This window comes from Salvelinus fontinalis, chromosome 1, assembly GCF_029448725.1.
Source record: "Salvelinus fontinalis isolate EN_2023a chromosome 1, ASM2944872v1, whole genome shotgun sequence".
Lineage (NCBI taxonomy): Eukaryota > Metazoa > Chordata > Actinopteri > Salmoniformes > Salmonidae > Salvelinus > Salvelinus fontinalis.
The window spans coordinates 16,878,731-16,905,870 of record NC_074665.1 but is presented as its reverse complement, the minus strand read 5'-3'; the positions used below and the strand labels follow the sequence as shown (position 1 = coordinate 16,905,870).

The 27,140-nt window shown below is 45.6% G+C and overlaps 1 protein-coding gene across 1 annotated transcript; it reads right to left on the bottom strand.

Annotated features, from left to right (window-relative positions):
- Window positions 1-4,890: 4,890 nt before the first annotated feature.
- On the bottom strand, window positions 4,891-25,903 carry LOC129823763 (glutamate dehydrogenase, mitochondrial). Its single transcript, XM_055882764.1, has 13 exons — window positions 25,307-25,903; window positions 16,123-16,203; window positions 15,796-15,851; window positions 14,068-14,131; window positions 12,577-12,671; window positions 11,944-12,123; window positions 7,920-8,057; window positions 7,619-7,756; window positions 7,443-7,523; window positions 6,832-6,955; window positions 6,574-6,665; window positions 6,309-6,371; window positions 4,891-5,896 (listed from the first exon to the last, which is right to left on the bottom strand). The coding sequence occupies exons 1-13, from the start codon at window positions 25,692-25,694 to the stop codon at window positions 5,777-5,779; spliced, it is 1,620 nt and encodes a 539-aa protein (XP_055738739.1). The 5' UTR covers window positions 25,695-25,903; the 3' UTR covers window positions 4,891-5,776.
- Window positions 25,904-27,140: the final 1,237 nt, after the last annotated feature.

Here is a 27,140-nt window from a genome sequence, read left to right as displayed (position 1 = left end):
CTTCTAATATGAGTTATTTGGGTTTGTGTAGATTTCAAAGTAGAGGAGCTCATTTCTACCAGAAATGGACAAATCTGCAAAGACTCTGTGGCATCACGTCATGACAGTTCTTGCTGATACAAGCTCCCTAACAAGAAATAACAAGAGTAAATTCCACCAATTCTCTCATCATGTGGAGCCAGAAGGTGCAAGTGCATGTTTGACAGCCCCCCTCTCTCTCCCTCTGTCTAGCTGTTGTGGTGAAGGAGAAGGTGGGAGAGATGATCGGAGGAGGAGCTAAGGAGGAGAAGAAAGACGAAGGTGATCTGTCTATTCTGGGTTACCATGGACACTAAGTCACACAGACATAAAGCCTCGCCTGTAACACGCTACCTACACACAATACACACTGCCTACACACAATACACACACACAATACACACACACAATACACACGCTACCTACACACACTACATTTCACACACAATCTACACAACACACTAGAAACCAATTCAGTTTCTCCCCCCTCGTAGAGTAACAAATCACTTCTGCTCTATTCGTTGTCTTTCTACCTGCATTCAGCCCGTTGCAGCCTGCTTAACGTGACACCGCTGTAAGAGATATAATGGTAGTGTGTTGCAGCCTGCTTAACGTGACACCGCTGTAAGAGATATAATGGTAGTGTGTTGCAGCCTGCTTAACGTGACACCGCTGTAAGAGATATAACGGTAGTGTGTTGCAGCCTGCTTAACGTGACACCGCTGTAAGAGATATAACGGTAGTGTGTTGCAGCCTGCTTAACGTGACACCGCTGTAAGAGATATAATGGTAGTGTGTTGCAGCCTGCTTAACGTGACACCGCTGTAAGAGATATAATGGTAGTGTGTTGCAGCCTGCTTAACGTGACACCGCTGTAAGAGATATAATGGTAGTGTGTTGCAGCCTGCTTAACGTGACACCGCTGTAAGAGATATAACGGTAGTGTGTTGCAGCCTGCTTAACGTGACACCGCTGTAAGAGATATAACGGTAGTGTGTTGCAGCCTGCTTAACGTGACACCGCTGTAAGATATATAATGGTAGTGTGTTGCAGCCTGCTTAACGTGACACCGCTGTAAGAGATATAATGGTAGTGTGTTGCAGCCTGCTTAACGTGACACCGCTGTAAGAGATATAACGGTAGTGTGTTGCAGCCTGCTTAACGTGACACCGCTGTAAGAGATATAACGGTAGTGTGTTGCAGCCTGCTTAACGTGACACCGCTGTAAGATATATAATGGTAGTGTGTTGCAGCCTGCTTAACGTGACACCGCTGTAAGAGATATAATGGTAGTGTGTTGCAGCCTGCTTAACGTGACACCGCTGTAAGAGATATAATGGTAGTGTGTTGCAGCCTGCTTAACGTGACACCGCTGTAAGAGATATAACGGTAGTGTGTTGCAGCCTGCTTAACGTGACACCGCTGTAAGAGATATAACGGTAGTGTGTTGCAGCCTGCTTAACGTGACACCGCTGTAAGAGATATAATGGTAGTGTGTTGCAGCCTGCTTAACGTGACACCGCTGTAAGAGATATAATGGTAGTGTGTTGCAGCCTGCTTAACGTGACACCGCTGTAAGAGATATAATGGTAGTGTGTTGCAGCCTGCTTAACGTGACACCGCTGTAAGAGATATAATGGTAGTGTGTTGCAGCCTGCTTAACGTGACACCGCTGTAAGAGATATAATGGTAGTGTGTTGCAGCCTGCTTAACGTGACACCGCTGTAAGAGATATAATGGTAGTGTGTTGCAGCCTGCTTAACGTGACACCGCTGTAAGAGATATAATGGTAGTGTGTTGCAGCCTGCTTAACGTGACACCGCTGTAAGAGATATAATGGTAGTGTGTTGCAGCCTGCTTAACGTGACACCGCTGTAAGAGATATAATGGTAGTGTGTTGCAGCCTGCTTAACGTGACACCGCTGTAAGAGATATAATGGTAGTGTGTTGCAGCCTGCTTAACGTGACACCGCTGTAAGAGATATAATGGTAGTGTGTTGCAGCCTGCTTAACGTGACACCGCTGTAAGAGATATAATGGTAGTGTGTTACAGCCTGCTTAACGTGACACCGCTGTAAGAGATATAATGGTAGTGTGTTGCAGCCTGCTTAACGTGACATCGCTGTAAGAGATATAATGGTATTGTGTTACAGCCTGCTTAACGTGTCATCGCTGTAAGAGATATAATGGTATTGTGTTACAGCCTGCTTAACGTGACACCGCTGTAAGAGATATAATGGTAGTGTGTTGCAGCCTGCTTAACGTGACATCGCTGTAAGAGATATAATGGTATTGTGTTACAGCCTGCTTAACGTGACACCGCTGTAAGAGATATAATGGTAGTGTGTTGCAGCCTGCTTAACGTGACATCGCTGTAAGAGATATAATGGTAGTGTGTTGCAGCCCGCTTAACGTGACACCGCTGTAAGAGATATAATGGTAGTGTGTTGCAGCCTGCTTAACGTGACACCGCTGTAAGAGATATAACGGTAGTGTGTTGCAGCCTGCTTAACGTGACACCGCTGTAAGAGATATAATGGTAGTGTGTTGCAGCCTGCTTAACGTGACACCGCTGTAAGAGATATAATGGTAGTGTGTTGCAGCCTGCTTAACGTGACACCGCTGTAAGAGATATAATGGTAGTGTGTTGCAGCCTGCTTAACGTGACACCGCTGTAAGAGATATAATGGTAGTGTGTTGCAGCCTGCTTAACGTGACACCGCTGTAAGAGATATAATGGTAGTGTGTTGCAGCCTGCTTAACGTGACACCGCTGTAAGAGATATAATGGTAGTGTGTTGCAGCCTGCTTAACGTGACACCGCTGTAAGAGATATAATGGTAGTGTGTTGCAGCCTGTTTAACGTGACACCGCTGTAAGAGATATAATGGTAGTGTGTTGCAGCCTGCTTAACGTGACACCGCTGTAAGAGATATAATGGTAGTGTGTTGCAGCCTGCTTAACGTGACACCGCTGTAAGAGATATAATGGTAGTGTGTTGCAGCCTGCTTAACGTGACATCGCTGTAAGAGATATAACGGTATTGTGTTACAGCCTGCTTAACGTGTCATCGCTGTAAGAGATATAATGGTAGTGTGTTGCAGCCTGCTTAACGTGACACCGCTGTAAGAGATATACTGGTAGTGTGTTGCAGCCTGCTTAACGTGACACCGCTGTAAGAGATATAATGGTAGTGTGTTGCAGCCTGCTTAACGTGACACCGCTGTAAGAGATATAATGGTAGTGTGTTGCAGCCTGCTTAACGTGACACCGCTGTAAGAGATATAATGGTAGTGTGTTGCAGCCTGCTTAACGTGACACCGCTGTAAGAGATATAATGGTAGTGTGTTGCAGCCTGCTTAACGTGACACCGCTGTAAGAGATATAATGGTAGTGTGTTGCAGTCCCATGTCTTTGTATGTACAGTATTGTTGAAATGGTGTCTGATGTTGTGGTTGTTCCTCCAGGTATTGGTGGCATGGTGTCTGATGTTGTGGTTGTTCCTCCAGGTATTGGTGGCATGGTGTCTGATGTTGTGGTTGTTCCACCAGGTATTGGTGGCATGGTGTCTGATGTTGTGGTTGTTCCACCAGGTATTGGTGGCATGGTGTCTGATGTTGTGGTTGTTCCACCAGGTATTGGTGGCATGGTGTCTGATATTGTGGTTGTTCCTCCAGGTATTGGTGGCATGGTGTCTGATGTTGTGGTTGTTCCACCAGGTATTGGTGGCATGGTGTCTGATGTTGTGGTTGTTCCTCCAGGTATTGGTGGCATGGTGTCTGATGTTGTGGTTGTTCCACCAGGTATTGGTGGCATGGTGTCTGATGTTGTGGTTGTTCCTCCAGGTATTGGTGGCATGGTGTCTGATGTTGTGGTTGTTCCTCCAGGTATTGGTGGCATGGTGTCTGATGTTGTGGTTGTTCCTCCAGGTATTGGTGGCATGGTGTCTGATGTTGTGGTTGTTTCTCCAGGTATTGGTGGCATGGTGTCTGATGTTGTGGTTGTTCCTCCAGGTATTGGTGGCATGGTGTCTGATGTTGTGGTTGTTCCTCCAGGTATTGGTGGCATGGTGTCTGATGTTGTGGTTGTTCCTCCAGGTATTGGTGGCATGGTGTCTGATGTTGTGGTTGTTCCACCAGGTATTGGTGGCATGGTGTCTGATGTTGTGGTTGTTCCACCAGGTATTGGTGGCATGGTGTCTGATGTTGTGGTTGTTCCTCCAGGTATTGGTGGCATGGTGTCTAATGCAGTGAAAGGGGCTGCAGCAGATGCAGCCATGGACAGTGCTGCAGACAAGGCCATGTCTTTCGGAAAGAGCCTTTTCAACTGAATCCCCAACCCTGGACTGTACCATGTCTCAACCCTGGACTGTACCATGTCTCAACCCTGGACTGTACCATCTCAATCCTGGACTGTACCATGTCTCAACCGTGGACTCTACCATGTCTCAACCGTGGACTCTACCATGTCTCAACCGTGGACTCTACCATGTCTCAACCCTGGACTGTACCATGTCTCAACCGTGGACTGTACCATGTCTCAACCCTGGACTGTACCATGTCTCAACCCTGGACTGTACCATGTCTCAACCCTGGACTGTACCATGTCTCAACCCTGGACTGTACCATCTCAACCCTGGACTGTACCATGTCTCAACCCTGGACTGTACCATCTCAATCCTGGACTGTACCATGTCTCAACCCTGGACTGTACCATGTCTCAACCCTGAACCTTCCTTCCCATCAACCAATCCCGTCTTTATACTATCACTGAGATCTGTATAACGTGTACAGGATGCCATAAACATGAATAAAACACCAATCTTTCAACACTAGTCTCTGTCTGTCTGCACGTCACATACTGCACTTACACATCAGTTTTCTCTGAATTTTATTGGTTTTCAACAAAAAAAGGCAATACAAATTTCCCCAAGCAATTTCCGTGCAAGGGCTTGGACGGCTTTTTGGAGAAGGAGAACACTTGTTCCCATGATCCTCTCCTCCTCTCTCTCTCATGGCGGAGCAAAGGGTTTGGGGAAGGGTCAGATTGGACAAGATAGGAGCAGAAAGTAGGGAAGGTTGGGGGGCTTGTGGAGGGACTGATATAGTGGAGAAGGGTGTAGAACTGTACTAAGAACCAAACCCAGTAGAACCCTGTGTTCCTCAGCACAACCCTGAGCCCTGACCTCTAACCCCGCTGTGAGGAGAACTGAGGAACACACATGATATCACCATTCCCTGACATAAAGTGAGAGTTTAAAACTATTTCTCTTTCTTTAAATAAAGTATATGTCTAGAGTTAACATTAAATGGATTTCAGTATAGGTGGGGTATGTGTGTCTTTTCAGTACAAAGCTCCGTCAGAGCTAAGGCAACTTCATTGTTGTGGCCTGAAACCATGGCAACACAAGGGTCAAACAAGAAAAAGTGGCTGACAGGGAACTCTGATAGGAAGGGGGGGGGGGGGGGGGGGGGGTCTTAAAGCTATCTTCCTGCTACAATCTGCTCCTTTCACAAACTGAATGACAATACTGAAACAGAACGACACAGAAATACTGAGCTACCCACGTGATACTGGGAGATATGGCGAGGTCATGGGACACAGAACACAGTACGTGTCAGTGTGTGTGTGTGTATAAACAGGAGGCGGGGGTCTCTAATGTAAACGCTGGTATGTACTGAAGGCTGATTGGAAAAATGGGGAAGCAGGGTGAACCAATAGCAGGGTGGTGTGGGAGTGGTCTGGCTGTGACAAGGTGATCATGTGACAGTGATGCCGGCCTCGTTGTAGACCTTGAACACCTTCTCGATGGCGTTGACGTAGGCAGCCGTCCGCAGGTCCAGACCCAGGTTGTACTTACTGGCTGTACGCATGATTTGCTGCAGGGGGACAAAACACACTACAATTACACAAACCAGACCGGGTCACACTGGCAAAACACACACACACACACACACACACACACACACACACACACACACACACACACACACACACACACACACACACACACACACACACACACACACACACACACACACACACACACACACACACACACACACACACACACACACACACACACACACACACACACACACACACACACACACACACACACACACACACACACACACACACACACACACACACACACACACACACACAGTGGTAGTGTGGTTGATAGATGCCCCAGGTCAGCAAAATGCAATTATAGGTTCTGTATGGTCTGACACACCTGCTCTAACTTTGCACGTACACACACACAGAGACACACACACTCTCTCTTACCCTGGCAGACCTCTCCATGGTGTAGGCCAGCCCAGAGTGGACAATGTCCTTCTCAGAAGCTCCCTGTAGAGGAGAGGAGAGATGTTATCAAACTAGCCTGGATGTATCACCCCCCACATAGGTTTACATGTGTATAGATATACCCCCCCGTATGCATACGGTTGACTCTGTGTGTGTGTGTGTGTGTGTGTGTGTGTGTGTGTGTGTGTGTGTGTGTGTGTGTGTGTGTGTGTGTGTGTGTGTGTGTGTGTGTGTGTGTACTCACAGCGACTCTGGCCTGGAAATCAGCGGTGGGGACAACAGGGATTGGTCCTCCCTGCTTTCCAAACTTCCTCTCCAAACTCTCCTGAACAGACACTGCGAGAGAGTACTTGATGGTAAGTTACAGAAGCAAGGTATTATATGGGGAGACTGTGAAAGGTTAGAGGTCAGGACACAGAGAGAGAGAGATGATAACCTGAAGGTAAGTTACAGAAGCATCGTATTATAGCTGGAGACTGAAAGGTTAGAGGTCAGGACTTACTGAGGAGGTGATAGTTGGAATCTCTCTCGTATTTGAAGGTGAGTCTTCCATAGCTGACGTGGTTCAGGTTCTTCAGCCACTCAAAGTAGGACACGGTCACACCACCTGCGTTCAGGTACATGTCCTGAGGGAGGGCCAAACAGACAGGTCAGAACAGACATCTCTGTCTGGGATTGTTGAGTGTGTCCTGTTAATGAGAGAACTCAACCCAGCAAACATGCCCACACACAGTGTGGCCCGCCCTCACTTTGCCTGAAAGAAGCACATTTTTTTAGCCTGTGTTGGGCTGGTGTGGGATTTGTGTAGGCTAGTCTGTGTTGGGCTGGTGTGTGAGCTAACCTGTGCTGGGCTTGGTGTGGACTAGGCCGTGTTGGGCTGGTGTGGGCTTGGTGTGGGCTAGCCCGTGTTGGGCTGGTGTGGGCTTGGTGTGGGCTAGCCCGTGTTGGGCTGGTGTGGGCTAGCCCGTGCCCACCTTACCCATCAAATACCCACATGGGGCCATGTTTGCTGGATAGATACTGTGAATGTGTGTATGACTGCCTTAACAAGCAAATTTGTGTTTTGCAAGTGTGTGTGTGTGTATATATGTGTGTGTGTGCGCCTCTTCTTACAGGGATGACCATGACATTGTTCTCCAGGAAGATCTTGTCAGCGTCAGGGGTGGTGGGGCCGTTGGCTCCCTCAGCAATGATCTGGAACAAACAACAATAAACAACAACAACAACGATGACAACATGGCATTGTGGGTAGTGTGGTTTAGATGGGGGTATTGTGGGTAATGAAGTACCTTGGCCTTGATCCTGTGGGCGTTGTTTCGTGTGAGCTGCTTCTCGCTGGCGGCAGGGATCAGGATGTGACACGGAGCTTCCAGAAGGCTGCCCTCGTACGGCTTAGCCCCGGGGAAACCTACGATCGAACCGTGTTGCTGCACACACACACAGGTTAGTCACAGGCAGGAGACAGAGGAAGTCTTTCTTGGCTATAGCTCATATTCAGAACAAGAGAGGGCGGAAAAGTGAGAGAGAAAGAGAGACACAGAGAAAGTGAGACTGAGGAAGTTCAAAAGGAGAGTAAGAGAGTATTCTAACCAGTTTGTAGTCCTCCAGCTGCTTGGGGTCAATGCCCTCTGGGTTGTATATGCTGCCGTCATACTCAGCGATGCCCACACACTTAGCACCGTACCTGTGGAGGTACCGCATGGAGTGGAGACCCACGTTACCAAAGCCCTGAGAAAGAGAGAGATCATTACTATCTCCATCACACACACACCATCATCAGCTCTGCTACAGAGTACACTAAAGACATTACACTGGGACCCTGGCGCCCCCATGTGGCCCACCTCTGTCACTGCAGTAGCCTCAGACCCACTGATTACTAGCTAATAAACTGACACAGCAAATCAGCGGACAGACAGAGGATTGAAACTAAGCAGGCACTATAATATATAGGCAATCTGGTACAGCTGTGAAATATACCTTTAACTATAATGAGCATTGAGACACATAATGCTGCTATAGGCCCTTAACAATAGATGGTTGACTGTCGTTTCCACAGCAGCAAGGTCTATAAACTGAGATCAGCTCCTCCCCTCAATATATCTCTCCATTATCCTCGCTCTCTCCTCTCTGTCATCTACACGATGTCATCACACATCTGCGTATTTGCTAAATCTCCAAGAAAATCGAATCACACAACTACATAATCCAGCCACACACACAAACACAGTCTGTCTGTGTGCCTCTGTTTAGTCAGTCAGTCAGTCTGTGTGTCTCTGTTTAGTCAGTCAGTCTGTTTGTGTGTCTCTGTTTAGTCAGTCAGTCAGTCTGTGTGTCTCTGTTTAGTCAGTCTGTCTGTCTGTGTGTCTCTGTTTAGTCAGTCAGTCTGTCTGTGTGTCTCTGTTTAGTCAGTCAGTCTGTTTGTGTGTCTCTGTTTAGTCAGTCAGTCTGTTTGTGTGTCTCTGTTTAGTCAGTCTGTCTGTCTGTGTGTCTCTGTTTAGTCAGTCTGTCTGTCTGTGTGTCTCTGTTTAGTCAGTCTGTCTGTGTGCCTCTGTTTAGTCAGTCTGTCTGTCTGTGTGTCTCTGTTTAGTCAGTCTGTCTGTCTGTGTGTCTCTGTTTAGTCAGTCAGTCTGTGTGCCTCTGTTTAGTCAGTCAGTCAGTCTGTGTGTCTCTGTTTAGTCAGTCTGTCTGTGTGTCTCTGTTTAGTCAGTCTGTCTGTGTGCCTTTGTTTAGTCAGTCTGTCAGTCTGTTTGTGTGTCTCTGTTTAGTCAGTCAGTCAGTCTGTGTGTCTCTGTTTAGTCAGTCAGTCTGTTTGTGTGTCTCTGTTTAGTCAGTCAGTCAGTCTGTGTGTCTCTGTTTAGTCAGTCAGTCTGTCTGTGTGTCTCTGTTTAGTCAGTCTGTCTGTCTGTCTGTCTCTGTTTAGTCAGTCAGTCTGTCTGTGTGTCTCTGTTTAGTCAGTCAGTCTGTCTGTGTGTCTCTGTTTAGTCAGTCAGTCTGTGTGTCTCTGTTTAGTCAGTCAGTCTGTTTGTGTGTCTCTGTTTAGTCAGTCTGTCTGTCTGTGTGTCTCTGTTTAGTCAGTCTGTCTGTCTGTGTGTCTCTGTTTAGTCAGTCTGTCTGTGTGCCTCTGTTTAGTCAGTCAGTCAGTCTGTGTGTCTCTGTTTAGTCAGTCAGTCTGTCTGTGTGTCTCTGTTTAGTCAGTCTGTCAGTCTGTTTGTGTGTCTCTGTTTAGTCAGTCAGTCTGTCTGTGTGTCTCTGTTTAGTCAGTCTGTCTGTGTGCCTCTGTTTAGTCAGTCAGTCAGTCTGTGTGTCTCTGCTTAGTCAGTCAGTCTGTCTGTGTGTCTCTGTTTAGTCAGTCAGTCTGTCTGTGTGTCTCTATTTAGTCAGTCAGTCTGTCTGTGTGTCTCTATTTAGTCAGTCTGTCTGTGTGCCTCTGTTTAGTCAGTCTGTCTGTGTGCCTCTGTTTAGTCAGTCTGTCTGTGTGCCTCTGTTTAGTCAGTCTGTCTGTGTGCCTCTGTTTAGTCAGTCTGTCTGTGTGCCTCTGTTTAGTCAGTCTGTCTGTGTGCCTCTGTTTAGTCAGTCTGTCTGTGTGCCTCTGTTTAGTCAGTCTGTCTGTGTGCCTCTGTTTAGTCAGTCTGTCTGTGTGCCTCTGTTTAGTCAGTCTGTCTGTGTGCCTCTGTTTAGTCAGTCTGTCTGTGTGCCTCTGTTTAGTCAGTCTGTCTGTGTGCCTCTGTTTAGTCAGTCTGTCTGTGTGCCTCTGTTTAGTCAGTCTGTCTGTGTGCCTCTGTTTAGTCAGTCTGTCTGTGTGCCTCTGTTTAGTCAGTCAGTCTGTGTGCCTCTGTTTAGTCAGTCAGTCTGTGTGCCTCTGTTTAGTCAGTCAGTCTGTGTGTCTCTGTTTAGTCAGTCAGTCTGTGTGTCTCTGTTTAGTCAGTCAGTCTGTGTGTCTCTGTTTAGTCAGTCAGTCTGTCTGTGTGTCTCTGTTTAGTCAGTCTGTCTGTCTGTGTGTCTCTGTTTAGTCAGTCAGTCTGTCTGTGTGTCTCTGTTTAGTCAGTCAGTCTGTCTGTGTGTCTCTGTTTAGTCAGTCAGTCAGTCTGTGTGTCTCTGTTTAGTCAGTCAGTCAGTCTGTGTGTCTGTTTAGTCAGTCTGTCTGTCTGTGTGTCTCTGTTTAGTCAGTCAGTCTGTGTGTCTCTGTTTAGTCAGTCAGTCTGTCTGTGTGTCTCTGTTTAGTCAGTCAGTCAGTTACTGAAAAATACAAGTATTTAGTAGTTTATATTTCGACATTGATCTTCATGGTATTTTTTTATTGCATTTTGTCATTTTTGCCCATTTTCAAAGCTGATTGTTTCTAAAAACGTTATTAATTCACTGAGTCTCCCTCGCCACCAAAAACTCATTCATTTCTTCAGCTCCCGAGTCCCATCTGGTTTCCACTAGGTGCCATAGCCACAGTCGCATTCCACAGCCACATTCTGCCTCCCAAATGTCATCATTAATTACTTAAAGAGACAGCGCACATTTTTTTATAAATGAAGAGATTGCTTATTCTATGCAAATGTTGTTAATTGGTACAATAAAATATGTTCTCTTAGTAGTTGCCAATAAAGTCCTAAATTGAAAGGATTGTTTGTCATCTGTAGCCCCATGAAGTCAGATACAACAAGCTCAATAACTCAATGCACACACTCCTATTGAATAATACGCATTCACCTGTATTGTGAATTGACCTAGGCTACATCTTGATTTAACCAGTGTATCAGTAGAGATTTACCATTCAAATAAATGTTCACCATTCTGCTGTTTTGTAGTTAGAATGGTAAAAACAAAGTCAAAATTGATTGTATGATTATATCATTAACACATACATACTACTGTCTCTAACAAAATGTCTGGATCAAGTGCCCTTCTGTGACTTTGGCTAATATGCTTTCTTTTGTTGTTGTTGTGGTATCGTTTTGGTATCGTTTTGGTATCAAGTATCGTGATACTAAACCTGGTATCGGTATCCAATTGTAAATTCTGGTATCGTGACAACACTACGACAGAAAAAAGCTGGTACCTATAGACAGGCTTCCAGGAAGGAGGCCAAGGCTGAGGGCATCTTTCTCTGTGTGTGTGTGTGTGTGTGTGTGTGTGTGTGTGTGTGTGTGTGTGTGTGTGTGTGTGTGTGTGTGTGTGTGTGTGTGTGTGTGTGTGTGTGTGTGTGTGTGTGTGTGTGTGTGAAGGAAGTCTCGTGTGTCAGAGGGAACTGAGAGTCCTGCAGAAAGCTGCACTTTGACCTTTAGTCTGTCTCACACACCGCGGCACAGATTGGGAACTGGGACCTACGGACCAGTGTAAACCAGATCTGTGTGGTGTGATACTGCTGCTGAACCCTGCCACCGCGTCTCTGACGTCACAGAGAGACCAATACTAACTCACCCCTGCAGATATTTAACAAAGTTCACATCAGAATCTGTTGACCAGATCAGCGTAAAACAACTTTTACGCAATCTTTGCAAATGTCAGTGTGTGTGTGTGTGTGTGTGTGTGTGTGTGTGTGTGTGTGTGTGTGTGTGTGTGTGTGTGTGTGTGTGTGTGTGTGTGTGTGTGTGTGTGTGTGTGTGTGTGTGTGTGTGTGTACCTGGATGATGAAGGTCTTGTCCTGGAAGCCGGGGGTCAGGCCCAGCATGCTCATGTAGGACGCCTCGTTGATGAAGTTCTCAATTCCGTGGAACACTCCGCGACCGGTGGCCGAGATACGCCCGTGGATACCGCCCTGACTGATGGGCTTGCCTGTCACACACGCGTGGGCGTTGATGTCCTGCACAGAGACACGCCCAGAGAGACACAGAGCCACACACACACACACACACACACACGTTAGAGTGTATATTTAATTGCATTAGATCTGTTTGTCAGACTGTAAATAGAGAGTCTTCAGCATAGGTATGAGAGGTCAGTGCAGGACACATACTGTTCTGGGGCCAGACTACAGAGCCCATACTACAGAACCCATACTCCCATGGGGGCCAGGCTACAGAACTACACTACCCATACTGCCCTGGGGGCCAGACTACAGAACTACAATACCCATACTTCCCTGGGGGGCCAGACTAGAGAACTGCAATACCCATACTGCCCTGGGGGGCCAGACTACAGAACTACAATACCCATACTTCCTAGGGGGACCAAGCTACAGAACTACAATACCCATACTGCCCTGGGGGGACAGACTACAGAACTACAGTGTATGTGCGTTTGTGTGGTAACTCACGGTGTGTGCGATGGTGTTGGCGTATGTGTCAGCGATCCAGGACATCTCTCTCTCTCCAGTGCTCATGTCAGGAGCAGGAACATCAATACCGGGCCCTGGGGAGAGGGGGGGGGGGTTCTGTGAGGACTGGAAGCATTTACACACACCCTATATCAGGGGTCCCCAATTACATTCAGTCGTGGGACGATTTTTCCTTGAGCGGATAGTCTGCGGGCCGGAACATAGTTCTGAATAACACATTTTGTACACTGCAAATTGACCGCAGAAATCCCAAACAGATAGTGATCGACAAAAAACAGAATCATTACAAACCTTGATTACATTAAGATACGATCACATATGCATCTTGATTTATGCGTGGGAACACTTAGGAACAGATTTCCTAAATTAAAATAACTTTGAGCCGATTTCCTGGTGATTTTAGTCTTTTATGTCCAACAACAAAAATTATTTTAAAATATATTATTTTGCTCAGAAAACCTGGGGGGGCAAAAAAAAATTTAATGACCCACGGGCCACCTAGTGGTGAACCCTGCCCTCCATCTTTATTTCTCTCTCTTTCCCACACGTAACACATACTACACAGGTTTGAGATAAAGTTACTAGCAATTAAATATCTATAGTTCTACCTATTCTAAATATAGACAGTGGCTGACTGGAGGGCAGAGAACGCCCACTTTACCCTGGTGGCAGACAGAGACATGTCTAAATGCCAGTCTCTCTCCCTCTCTGTGGTATAAACAGGATGGTATGCAGCGAGGGACATTCTCATGTGTTCACTGGGCCCCGACATCCAAAAACAGAAGTGTACAGAGGGAGGGAGGAGAGGGGGAGGATCCGACTGACTGGAAGAGGGGTCAACTACCGTCACCATTACTACACATAAGCTTTTCCACTGCAACAGCAGTGTTCCACTTCAGCAATAAGGCCGAGGGGGTGTGGTATATGGCCAATGTGGAGTGCCTGTATACAGTGCTTAGCTGTGATATATTGGCCATATATCACAAACCTCTGAGGTGCCTTACTGCTATTATAAACTGGTTATCAATGTAATTAGAGCAGTAGAAATAAATGTTTTGTCATACCCCTGCTATACGGTCTGATATGCCACGGCTGTCAGCCAATCAGCATTCAGGGCTGGAACCAGCCAGTTTATAATAGTGTATATACGATGATGGCTGACAGTGAGGGCTTGTGAGGAGCAGAATCAACAACCTCTGCTTAATCAAAACAGTTGCTTTGTGAGAAGGGGTTAAAGTTCACAGTCATTGTTATGTAAATCAAAGCTGAAAAGTACCAGTGGCCTGAGTCAGAGCAGGACCGCCGGAGCCACGGCCCAGTGAGACGAAAGGCTGGGGGTAAAATCACTGGGGTAAATCACTGGGTAAATCACTGGGGTAGAATCCTGTCTTAGTGTTTTGAGGTAACACGTCACAGTCATTAGCATACAGGATCGTAGGGGACAACTGGCTACATAAAGGACACACTTACCAATAAATCCTTTCTTGGCCAGCTCAATGGTGAACCTTCTAGTGATTTTCTCCAACTCATTGTCCTAAAGAGAGAGAGAGAGATAAATGATTGATCACAGAGTGCACGAGGAGAGAGAAAGGTTTCCTGTGTGTCTGCCAGTTAACAGCTAAGCATTTCAGCTCCACTTAGCTCTGAAGGGCATACCACACACACACACACACACACACACACACACACACACAATCTATCTATCTATCTATGACATAATGTGGTGACAGATAAACAGATAAAGCTGTAGCGATCAGCCCTAAAGAGCCTATCTCTCTAGGATATGAATAAAGAGCCTATCTCTCTAGGATACGAATAAAGAGCCTATCTCTCTAGGATACGAATAAAGAGCCTATCTCTCTAGGATACGAATAAAGAGCCTATCTCTCTAGGATACGAATAAAGAGCCTATCTCTCTAGGATACGAATAAAGAGCCTATCTCTCTAAGATACGAATAAAGAGCCTATCTCTCTAAGATATGAATAAAGAGCCTATCTCTCTAAGATACGAATAAAGAGCCTATCTCTCTAAGATACGAATAAAGAGCCTATCTCTCTAGGATACGAATAAAGAGCCTATCTCTCTAGGATACGAATAAAGAGCCTATCTCTCTAGGATACGAATAAAGAGCCTATCTCTCTAGGATACGAATAAAGAGCCTATCTCTCTAGGATACGAATAAAGAGCCTATCTCTCTAGGATGCGAATAAAGAGCCTATCTCTCTAGGATGCGAATAAAGAGCCTATCTCTCTAGGATGCGAATAAAGAGCCTATCTCTCTAGGATACGAATAAAGAGCCTATCTCTCTAGGATACGAATAAAGAGCCTATCTCTCTAGGATACGAATAAAGAGCCTATCTCTCTAGGATACGAATAAAGAGCCTATCTCTCTAGGATACGAATAAAGAGCCTATCTCTCTAGGATACGAATAAAGAGCCCGTCAGTTGTTCTGTGGTGAGTTTGTGTTGACAGAAGGAGAAAACAGTTAAACTGAAAGGATAAGACAGGCGACTGCTCTGTCCTTTCCTCTCCAGCATGGAAGAAATCAGACAGTTTGTCTGCGTGTGTGTGTGTGCGTGCGTTTGTGCGCGTGTGTGCATCTGTGTCTGTATGTGTCTGTGAGTGTGTGCATTTGTGTGTGTGTGTGTGTGTGTGTGTGTGTGTGTGTGTGTGTGTGTGTGTGTGTGTGTGTGTGTGTGTGTGTGTGCGCACATTTGTGTGTGCATTTGTGTGTGTGCATGTGTGTGTGCGTATGTGTGTGTGCGTGTGGGTCTGTAACGGTTTACTGGAATAGATCATTGATGTGACATGGAGTAAAATATGCTTCCTGTACATTAGAGCGTTCCCACAATAATCACCTACCATGGTGTGTGTGGTAGAGAACAGCCTCCACTCTTTCCTCCATACAACACATACACTCGTATATGTGTGTGTGTGTGTGTGTGTGTGTGTGTGTGTGTGTGTGTGTGTGTGTGTGTGTGTGTGTGTGTGTGTGTGTGTGTGTGTGTGTGTGTGTGTGTGTGTGTGTGTGTGTGTGTGTGTGTGTGTGTGTGTGTGTGTGTCTGTGTGTGTGTGTGTCTGTGTGTGTGTGTGTGTGTGTGTGTGTGTGTGTGTGTGTGTGTGTGTGTGTGTGTGTCTGTGTGTGTGTGTGTGTCTGTGTGTGTGTCTGTGTGTGTGTGTGTGTGACGGACTTACAGAGTAATTTTTGACGTTGATCTTGACACCAGCTTTAGCCCCCCCGAATGGTACATCTGGAGAGAGAGAAAACGGCTTACAAACTGGGGCTTAAACACACACACACACACACACACACACACTTCATTGCTTTAACAACAGCTCTCTGAAAATGCTAATAAAAATCTCTCAGATAAGTGTGTATGTTTACATGAAATCAGGAGCACTGAGGCATGAATGCGATGTGAGAGGAGAGGAGAGGAGGAGGAGAAGAGAGGAGAGGTGGAGGAGAGGAGAGGTGGAGGAGAAGAGAGGAGAGGAGAAGAGAAGTGGAGAGGGGAGACTTACCGACCACGGCACACTTGTATGTCATCAGAGAGGCCAGAGCCTTCACCTCATCAACAGACACCTCTTCACTGTAACGGATACCTGCACACAGACAGACACAAAGGCAGTCAACACACGGAGCCCAACAATACCACACACACACACACTCTAAAGTTGACAGGAAGACAGGCTTTAAGTCTACTCTGTGTCCAGTACAGGTACACTACCTGGGGTTACACTGTGTCTCCTCTACACCAGCAGCACAGGTACACTACCTGGGGTTACACTGTGTCTCCTCTACACCAGCAGCACAGGTACACTACCTGGGGTTACACTGTGTCTCCTCTACACCAGCAGCACAGGTACACTACCTGGGGTTACACTGTGTCTCCTCTACACCAGCAGCACAGGTACACTACCTGGGGTTACACTGTGTCTCCTCTACACCAGCAGCACAGGTACACTACCTGGGGTTACACTGTGTCTCCTCTACACCAGCAGCACAGGTACACTACCTGGGGTTACACTGTGTCTCCTCTACACCAGCAGCACAGGTACACTACCTGGGGTTACACTGTGTCTCCTCTACACCAGCAGCACAGGTACACTACCTGGGGTTACACTGTGTCTCCTCTACACCAGCAGCACAGGTACACTACCTGGGGTTACACTGTGTTTCCTCTACACCAGCAGCACAGGTACACTACCTGGGGTTACACTGTGTCTCCTCTACACCAGCGGCACAGGTACACTACCTGGGGTTACACTGTGTCTCCTCTACACCAGCGGCACAGGTACACTACCTGGGGTTACACTGTGTCTCCTCTATACCAGCGGCACAGGTACACTACCTGGGGTTACACTGTGTCTCCTCTACACCAGCAGCACAGGTACACTACCTGGGGTTACACTGTGTCTCCTCTACACCAGCAGCACAGGTACACTACCTGGGGTTACACTGTGTCTCCTCTACACCAGCAGCACAGGTACACTACCTGGGGTTACACTGTGTCTCCTCTACACCAGCAGCACAGGTACACTACCTGGGGTTACACTGTGTCTCCTCTACACCAGCAGCACAGGTACACTACCTGGGGTTACACTGTGTTTCCTCTACACCAGCAGCACAGGTACACTACCTGGGGTTACACTGTGTCTCCTCTACACCAGCAGCACAGGTACACTACCTGGGGTTACACTGTGTCTCCTCTACACCAGCAGCACAGGTACACTACCTGGGGTTACACTGTGTCTCCTCTACACCAGCAGCACAGGTACACTACCTGGGGTTACACTGTGTCTCCTCTACACCAGCAGCACAGGTACACTACCTGGGGTTACACTGTGTCTCCTCTACACCAGCAGCACAGGTACACTACCTGGGGTTACACTGTGTTTCCTCTACACCAGCAGCACAGGTACACTACCTGGGGTTACACTGTGTCTCCTCTACACCAGCAGCACAGGTACACTACCTGGGGTTACACTGTGTCTCCTCTACACCAGCAGCACAGGTACACTACCTGGGGTTACACTGTGTGTCCTCTACACCAGCAGCACAGGTACACTACCTGGGGTTACACTGTGTCCTCTACACCAGCAGCACAGGTACACTACCTGGGGTTACACTGTGTCTCCTCTACACCAGCAGCACAGGTACACTACCTGGGGTTACACTGTGTCTCCTCTACACCAGCAGCACAGGTACACTACCTGGGGTTACACTGTGTCTCCTCTACACCAGCAGCACAGGTACACTACCTGGGGTTACACTGTGTCTCCTCTACACCAGCAGCACAGGTACACTACCTGGGGTTACACTGTGTCTCCTCTACACCAGCAGCACAGGTACACTACCTGGGGTTACACTGTGTCTCCTCTACACCAGCGGCACAGGTACACTACCTGGGGTTACACTGTGTCTCCTCTACACCAGCAGCACAGCAACAGAGTGATCAAATTAAGATCCTACATCTGAAGGCTAATTCAATTCACTGAACAAGAATATTCTTTATACCCATACCCTTTCAACCATTAACCCCTCCCCCTTTGATTCGCCTCCTCTCCCCTACTACCGCAGAGCAGGAGAAAAACATGTTGAGAAACATTCCAATGGAATGAGTCTCTGGGTTGGCTAGGAGACACACACACACACACATCAAACACACACCAAACACACACATCAAACACACACCAAACACACACATCAAACACACACCGAACACACACACACACACACACACACACACAAAACACACAATATATAAACAAACAGGAGTGTAACTTATGTATATACATGACAAATGTATGAAAACAGATGATAGCCACGAACAAACATACTGTACACCCACACAGGCAAACCCAACCGCCCAAGAGCCCACAGAGATGTCCATTGATGTGGAAGGGAGCCCACAGTGGGTTGTTAGTCACAGTGGAAATTAGAGCCACAGGCTTCCTCTTCTGCTTGGAAAGGAGAAGGGCATGTTGGACGTTTAGCAGACGAAACATTCTTTGAGAGTGAGCCACTTCCTGACACTCCCTAACACTGAGTCACGCCTGCACAAACACAGTTCTGCAGTGTTCCAGCTAGAGAACGTGAGGTTCTGCAGTATTGTATATACAGGGTATATGCAGCAGTTTGGGCCGCCTGGTTTATTGCGAACTGTGTGAAGTCCATGTATTCCTAACAAAGGCCGTAATTAATTTCCCAGAATTGTACATAATTATGACATAACATTGAAGGTTGTACAATGTAACAGCAATATTTAGACTTATGGATGCCATCCGTTAGATAAAATACGGAACGGTTCCGTATTTCACTGAAAGAATAAACGTTTGGTTTTTGAAATTATAGTTTCCGGATTCGACTATTTTAATGACCAAAGGCTCGTATTTCTGTGTGTTATTTGTTATAATTAAGTCTAATCAAATGATAGAGCAGTTTGACTGAGCGATGGTAGGCACCAGCAGGCTCATAAGCATTCATTCAAACAGCACTTTCGTGCATTAGACAGCAGCTCTTCGCAATGCTTCAAGCATTGCGCTGTTTATGACTTCAAGCCTATCAACTCCCGAGATTAGGCTGCTGTAAACGAAGTGAAATGGCTAGCTAGTTAGCGGGGTGCGCGCTAATAGGGGTTCAATTGGTGACGTCACTCGCTCTGAGACTTGGAGTAGTTGTTCCCCTTGCTCTGCAAGGGCCGCAGCTTTTGTGGAGCGATGGGTAACACTGCTTCGAGGGTGGCTGTTGTTGATGTGTTCCTAGTTCGAGCCCAGGTAGGAGCGAGGAGAGGGACGGAAGCTATACTGTTACACTGGCAATACTAAAATGCTTATAAGAAGTGAGAAGTGTAGCTGTAGTCAGAGAAGAGGGGAATGGAAAGCATGAGAAGTGTAGATGTAGTCAGAGAAGAGGGGGATGGAAACCATGAGAAGTGTAGTTGTAGTCAGAGAAGAGAGGGATGGAAACCAGGAGAAGTGTAGATGTAGTCAGAGAAGAGGGGAATGGAAAGCATGAGAAGTGTAGTTGTAGTCAGAGAAGAGAGGGATGGAAACCATGAGAAGTGTAGATGTAGTCAGAGAAGAGGGGAATGGAAACCATGATAAGTGTAGTTGTAGTCAGAGAAGAGGGGGATGGAAACCATGTGAAGTGAGGGGGTGGAAAGTGTGACTAAGCTGCAGAAAGTGAAAAGAAGGATTTGATCACTTCTCTAAAACGGGTTTGAGGGAAGCATCTGCATCTGCTCTGGTGGCATGTGACGACCTCTGACCTCCCCATGATGATGTGTTTGCCATCATTGAACATCTATATGCCACACCAATTAGAAAGTCTATTCAAATGTTATTTGTCACACGCGCCGAATACAACAGGTGTAGAATAACAAATAATTAAAGAGCAGCAGTAAATAACAATAGCGGGGCTATATACATTAACACATAACCAATGTCCCCTCCAGTGTTCAAATATACTCTGTCAGTCTGTCAGAACGAGCATTTGATTCAGCTTGCCTGGCACAATAGGTAGGTGGTGAGACTTTGCACTTTAAGGCCAGTTGGTTCAACAAGAGAAAACTCACTGGATGAGCTAAATAAAGTGAACACTCCTCCCTCCTCCTGTCAAAACGCTGACGAATAGAAACGGTTAGTGAACACTCCTCCCTTCTCCTGTCCTTATGCTGACGAATAGGAATGGTTAGTGAACACTCCTCCCTCCTCCTGTCAAAATGCTGACCAATAGGAACGGTTAGTGAACACTCCTCCCTTCTCCTGTCAAAACGCTGACGAATAGGAACGCTTGGGTACATTACCACCCCTTCCCCTACTCCACTCGTCAAACAACTGTTCCCTCCTCTCTCGCTCCCCCCTCACTGGAAATATGTCACTTCCTGATCCTCATCCCACAAATCACCCACAATGCAGAGCTGAACAAGTCTTGAACCTTGACTTGAACCCTGAACCACATAGCCCCCCTTGTAAAACAGACACACCCTGCGGCCCCGCCCCACCCTCTAAACCGCCCTCACACAGACAGACATCTTCTAGTCATGGTAGCCAAAATAATGGGCAACTGGGCATTTTTATACATGACCCTAAGCATGATGGGATGTTAATTGCTTAATTAACTCAGGAACCACACCTGTGTGGAATCACCTGCTTTCAATATACTTTGTATCCCTCATTTACTCAAGTGTTTCTTTTAGTTTGGCAGTTACCTTAGCAACGTGCATGCCCCGCCCACCTGAGGATCTGTCTATTTCCTGTGTTTGAGGGGTGTAAATCTACTTGTCACTTAAATATCGCTGGCTGACTGCTTTCCTTTTAGTACTGCGACCCTTTGATACTCTTGCCTGTTGTTTTTTTCCAGTAACGTTACGACCGGGGAAATGTTTGTAATGGCCTGTCAAACGCACCCCGGTAATGGCTGAAACGAGCTCAATGGAATAAATTGTCTTTCCGTTGCATCTACAAGAACGTTAAAGCTTCGTCAGGGATTTAAACGCATCGTCTCGACACATCACAAGAAAGATCATTTTATTTTGATGGGCGTTCCTTTTTGGTGGATTTTTTTAAATTAAATAACACAAATTTGAAATGAAATGAAAACTTCCAAAAAGGAACAGTCAGATTCTAGATCTGTCTGATCTCTCAAACAATGTCAAGCCTGGTGGTTCTTTATCTGAGGGTATCCTGATATTGACACACTTGTTGAATTATGCAACAGAACGTGCCAACAACAGTAATTGATAAGGCAGGCTAGTGCAGGTGGGCCTAGACAGAACAGGTTTCTGGTGGTCGCAGCCCTGTTGCACCGTTTTATCTTCATTTATTCATCAATAAAAATACACAAGGTGTATTTATGCAAATTCAGCACGTATGAGTGCATTCTAAGAATTGTTTTTGTTGTTTAAATTTTACAATAAATGTAATTCCTGAATTCCCCCAAAAATCCCTGAATTCCATTCATTATTTGTTCGTGCCAGTAAAATGTTTTATGTGACATAATTCAGTCAATATCTGCTGGGTTTGAAAAAGCTGATCGGGGGCTATGCTACTAGCATAGTGTCACCCTGGTGGTGTTTTACGGTCATCAGACATTGTTGGACTGAAAGATGAGGTAAAACTGTCATTCAGATGGTCTCAGCGACATGAACATAACGTAGCAGGTTACCAAGTAGAGCTTCGTAGTTACGTTTTGATGTATGGGTTGTCGTGGATCCAGCCAAATTCACCATTGCCACCCACATTTCCATGACGAGTGCTAGTTTTCTGGTTGTGTGGGAGTGGCTGATGTCATTCACTTACAGCAGTGAGCCGGGAGACAGGCAGTGCTGAGCAGAATCGGCCCTATGGTTTAATTCTTTCAACAACAACAACAAAAATATCAGTGGCTTTAGCCCTACACTCATTAAAAACATAGCTAAATACCAGTTCATTGAAAATGTGTCCCATCCATATTTTTGTGCAGCTGGCAGGCAGCTCACTGACTCTGTCTCATCTGAGCCTAGGCTAATTATTTGCTGGAAACAGTGCCGTTTACCCTCCCATCACCAGAGCAACTCATCAACACCAAAAATAACATTCCAATGTAACCCAACCTCAGAAGTAGGCCTACCTTAGAAGTAAGCTATGTTATTAGACTAGTAGCCTTCTGTCTTACAGTTCAGACGTAGCCTTTCCATGTAGTTAATTACCAAAAGTAACCTCTTTGGCCTCATGGGTCGAATGTTATTAATATTTTATTAACCCATTCATAAAGATTTAATTTTTTTAACTGACGAAAATCCGGTGTTTATGTCAAACGGTTTTGTTATATTTCCATCTTCTGTGATAAAGTGTAATATAAAGTGTAATATAAAGTATAATATAAAGTGTAATATTGGGATGCAAACGCCAAATGTAATACCTTTCAACTCTATATCTGACATGGTCCAGGTGTCTTCTTTCTTTAAACCCATAATCATGTGTTTGAGGTGTATAACTTTGTATCAAAGTAGATTTGCTTAAGACTACCAAGAAACAACGTGAAACACACTGTGTGACCCTGATTTAACCCACTGCAGTATTCATGGGAAATGTGTGTCTGTGTGAGGCTGTGTGTGTCCATGTTAAGTATGAGGCTGTGTGTGATGTGTGAGGCTGTGTGTGATGTGTGAGGCTGTGTGTGATGTGTGTGATGTGTGAAGCTGTGTGTGATGTGTGAAGCTGTGTGTGATGTGTGAAGCTGTGTGAAGCTGTGTGAAGCTGTGTGAAGCTGTGTGAAGCTGTGTGTGTGTGTGTGTGTGTGTGTGTGTGTGTGTGTGTGTGTGTGTGTGTGTGTGTGTGTGTGTGTGTGTGTGTGTGTGTGTGTGTGTGTGTGTGTGTGTATGCCTGTGGCACAGGGTTGGGCGTATGATTTGTCACTCTAGGCCTACTAAATATAACATGTGTGATATATATAGTACCAGTCAAAGGTTTGGACATACCTACTCATTCAAGGGTTTTTCTTTATTTTTACTATTTTCTACATTGTAGAATAATAGTGAAGACATCAAAACTATGAAATAATACATACGGAATCATGTAGTAACCAGAAAAGTGTTAAACAAATCTAAATATATTTAATCATCAAGGCAAAGTAGCCACCCTTTGCCTTGATGACAGCTTTGCACACTCTTGGCATTCTCTCAACCAGCTTCATGAAGTAGTCACCTGGAATGCATTTCAATTAACAGGTGTGCCTTGTTAAAAGTACATTTGTGGAATGTATTTCCTTCTTAATGCGTTTGGGCCAATCAGTTGAGTTGTGACAAGGTAGGGGTGGTATACAGAAGATAGCCCTATTTGGTAAAAGACCAAGTCCATATTATGGCAAGAACAGCTCAAAAAAGCAAAGAGAAACGACAGTCCATCATTACTTTAAGACATGAAGGTCAGTCAATACGGAAAACGTCAAGAACTTTGAAAGTTTCTTCGGGTGCAGTTGCAAAAACCATCAAGCTCTATAGTGAAACTGGCACTCATGAGGACCGCCACAGGAAAGGAAGACACAGAGTTACCTCTGCTGCAGAGAATACGTTCATTAGAGTTAACTGCACCTCAGATTGCAGCCCAAATAAATTCTTCACGGAGTTCAAGTAACAGACACATCTCAACATCAACTGTTCATTGACTGCATGAACCAGGCCTTCATTGCTGCAAAGAAACCACTACTAGAGGACACCAATAAGTAGAAGAGACTTGCTTTGGCCAAGAAACACAAGCAATGGACATTAGACTGGTGGAAATCGGTCCTTTGGTTTGATGAGTCTTTGTGAGATGCAAAGTAGGTGAACGGATGATCTCCGCATGTGTGGTTCCCACTGTGAAGCATGGAGGAGGAGTGATGGTGTGGGGGTGCTTTGCTGGTGACACTGTCAGTGATTCATTTATAATTCAAGGCACACTTAACCAGCATGACTACCACAGCATTCTCCAGCAATACAACATCCCAGCTGGTTTGGGCTTAGTGGGACTATTATTTGTTTTTCCACAGGACAGTAACCCAAAACACACCTCCAGGCTGTGTAAGGGCTATTTGACCAAGAAGGAGAGTGATGGAGTACTGCATCAGATGACCTGGCCTCCACAATCATCCAACCTCAACCCAATTGAGATGGTTTGGGATGAGTTGGACCGCAGAGTGAAGGAAAAGCAGCCAACAAGATCTCAGCATATGTGGGAAAGACTGTTGGAAAAGCATTCCAGGTGTGTGTGTGTGTGTGTGTGTGTGTGTGTGTGTGTGTGTGTGTGTGTGTGTGTGTGTGTGTATAATATGACCATGTGTATAATATGACCACTTTACTTTAAATTAACTTACTGTATTTTTACACCCTGCTGTACAGATGAATTAGCATATTAAGTATCTAATTTGCATAAAGCAATATAAAAAGTTTTATTCTAATTTCATAAATTGTTATAGACTCTCAGTCCTGCATGACTATTTGTTAATAACATGACCACCCTACTTTACATTATAGGGCTTAAAGGAATGAAATTATGTAGTATGCCTAATTTGCATATTAAATTATAATTTGCATAATACAACATTTTAATGTGATGTTTTGGTTTTATTTGAGTCATCTCTGTGAACCTTGAAAATGTCACAACAATATGACCATCCTATCTTGAGATATCTTGAGATATTTTGAGTTATTGGACAAAAGTAAGTAAGCATTTCACTGTAAGGTTTACACCTGTTGTATTCGGCGCAAGTGTCAAATCAAATTTGGTGTCGAATTTAGAAATCCGGACAGGTGATTTGGTGCCTTATTGACAACAGATTATAGTAACATTGACCTTTTCTGATCTCTTGAAAATAAGATATTTCAGCAATGGTAAGTCTTATCCTCATGAAATAAAGCGCTCTGTGTTCCTGACAAGCCGCTATATATTTTGGAATGCAACGTATAACACCAGAACCACAGTTTCATTTTGTCCCCTAACACCCTACATATGTAGCTAGGAGATGCAGCTAGCTATCTATACAGTAACTAGCTAACGGTAGCGAGTGGAGCAGATAATGCAACCTTGCTAGCTAACGTTAGCTAAACAGAGTCAGTGCAGCTGTTCTTTCACAGCTGCGTAATGGGATCGCCAGATTAGCTACCTAGCTAGCTAATTTAGCAACCGCACAACCACTCGAAGGACAGTTGAGAAGCAGGAAGCGGCGCTTGGCAGTATATCTTACCCCCCTTGCAAGGCGTCCTGTGCTGGCTGTGCTGGGCTCGGTAGCCCTCCACTACCTCCCACTCTCCGTTGTCCCTCTTGATGGGGAAAGAGACGCTGAGGACGTGGTTGCAGGGCTTGATGATGCGGAGAATCCCCTTCACTCGTTTCATCTTCTGCTCGGGGGTCTCCTTGCTCTTCAGGTCCTCAACAAGCTTGTCCTGAACGATGGCGGCTCCGCGGTCGAAGAAACCCTCCACCATGCGAAAAAAGTTGGGGTCGTCGGGCTGTTCACTATACTGTCGGACCCGCATCAGAGCGGCGGATGCTGGGAGAGCAGAGTCCACACAGCCCGAGGCCAGGGCACTGCCCGCACTGCGGGATAACAGCTCCCCGAAGTACCGGTACATGATTGGTCTAGTTGACTAAACGTTTAACGTGGGGGGGAACAACAACAACGGGGTAGCTATCTATCTATTAACCGATGAGAGGGATGAATGAACGGCACAGCAGCACACCTTCACTGTGTCCCCTCTTCCGACTGAATGGCCGTTGGAAAGGCGCGCCCGTTCGCTTTAAATCTGCGCTGACCACCTAGGCTAGGACGCCTCCGGGACCGGGATGCACGCGGAAGAGGAGGGCACAGTTCTATGAAGGAGGTTCATTTCGGGCCGCGCGTCCGCAAGAGACAGAAAACAAAGCGCGATCCCGTGTGTCCCTTTTAAATGCAGTTGTAGGTGATCTATGTCAAATGTTTATTGTGCAAGTGCGATGTATACCTACATATTCACCGATACATCCAGCTTCTGAATCTTCTAATGAGACAATTGTGGAGTTATTCTGATGGGATCCTGAGCATTTCATTTTGTGGTATGCTAGGTCCCAATGCCTGCACACAAAAATGTCCAGTGTAAACAAATATGCATAATTAACACTGCAAATAACATTTCAAGGTCTCAAAGGGTTTTTGGGGTCAGTATGGTTCCACATAGAACCAAAACCCTTACCAAAGAACCCTTGAGGAACCCACATTTTTTATGTGTAGGCTTCTCAAACATGTAACACTGTTATGGTGTCTTTATGGTTCCACACAGACAACACATTCAGTGTTGATTTAACACTTTGGAGAGTTTCCTGTGTACTATGATAGTCTGACTGAAAATAATGGAAATCAAAAAAAAAATTTTTTGTAAGAGGTAGTTATTTTAATGAGAAAGTAAGACCAAAGAATGTAGGCCAATGTAACAGTATAGCTTCCGTCCCTCTCCTCGCCCCTATCTGGGCTTGAACCAGGGCTAGCCATTTCACATTGGTTACATTTACACACAAGAGAATGTGGGTTCCTCAATGGTTCTTTGGTAAGGGTGATGATTCTATGTGGAACCATACTTCCCCAAAGAACCCTTTGAGTCCTTCAATGGTTCTTTTGAATTGAATTTGAATTGAATTGAATTTGTCAATTTGAATTGAATTTGTCAATAAACATATAAGAAAACCTATGGAATTTTTATATAATATGGCTGTTAAACCAGAATTGAAAACCCTGTATGGTTCTAGAAAGAACCTATGAGATTGAGAACGGTTATTTATAGAACCATTCTCCATAAAGGTTCTATAAAGAACCATGAAAAAGTGTTCCATATAGCACCAAAAAGGGTTATTTCCTCTTTGACCCGCTGTGGTTACAAGCCAAACAACCCTTATTTGGGACTATATAGAACCTTTTGTTTCTAGTGTGTATGACTGAAACATGCCAGAAGTTGTAATGGTTATTCCATCAAAGTTAGCCCTATATAATGAAAGACAAGATCCTATCGTCAATGCACCTGTCTGTTACAGATGTATAACAGATGTAT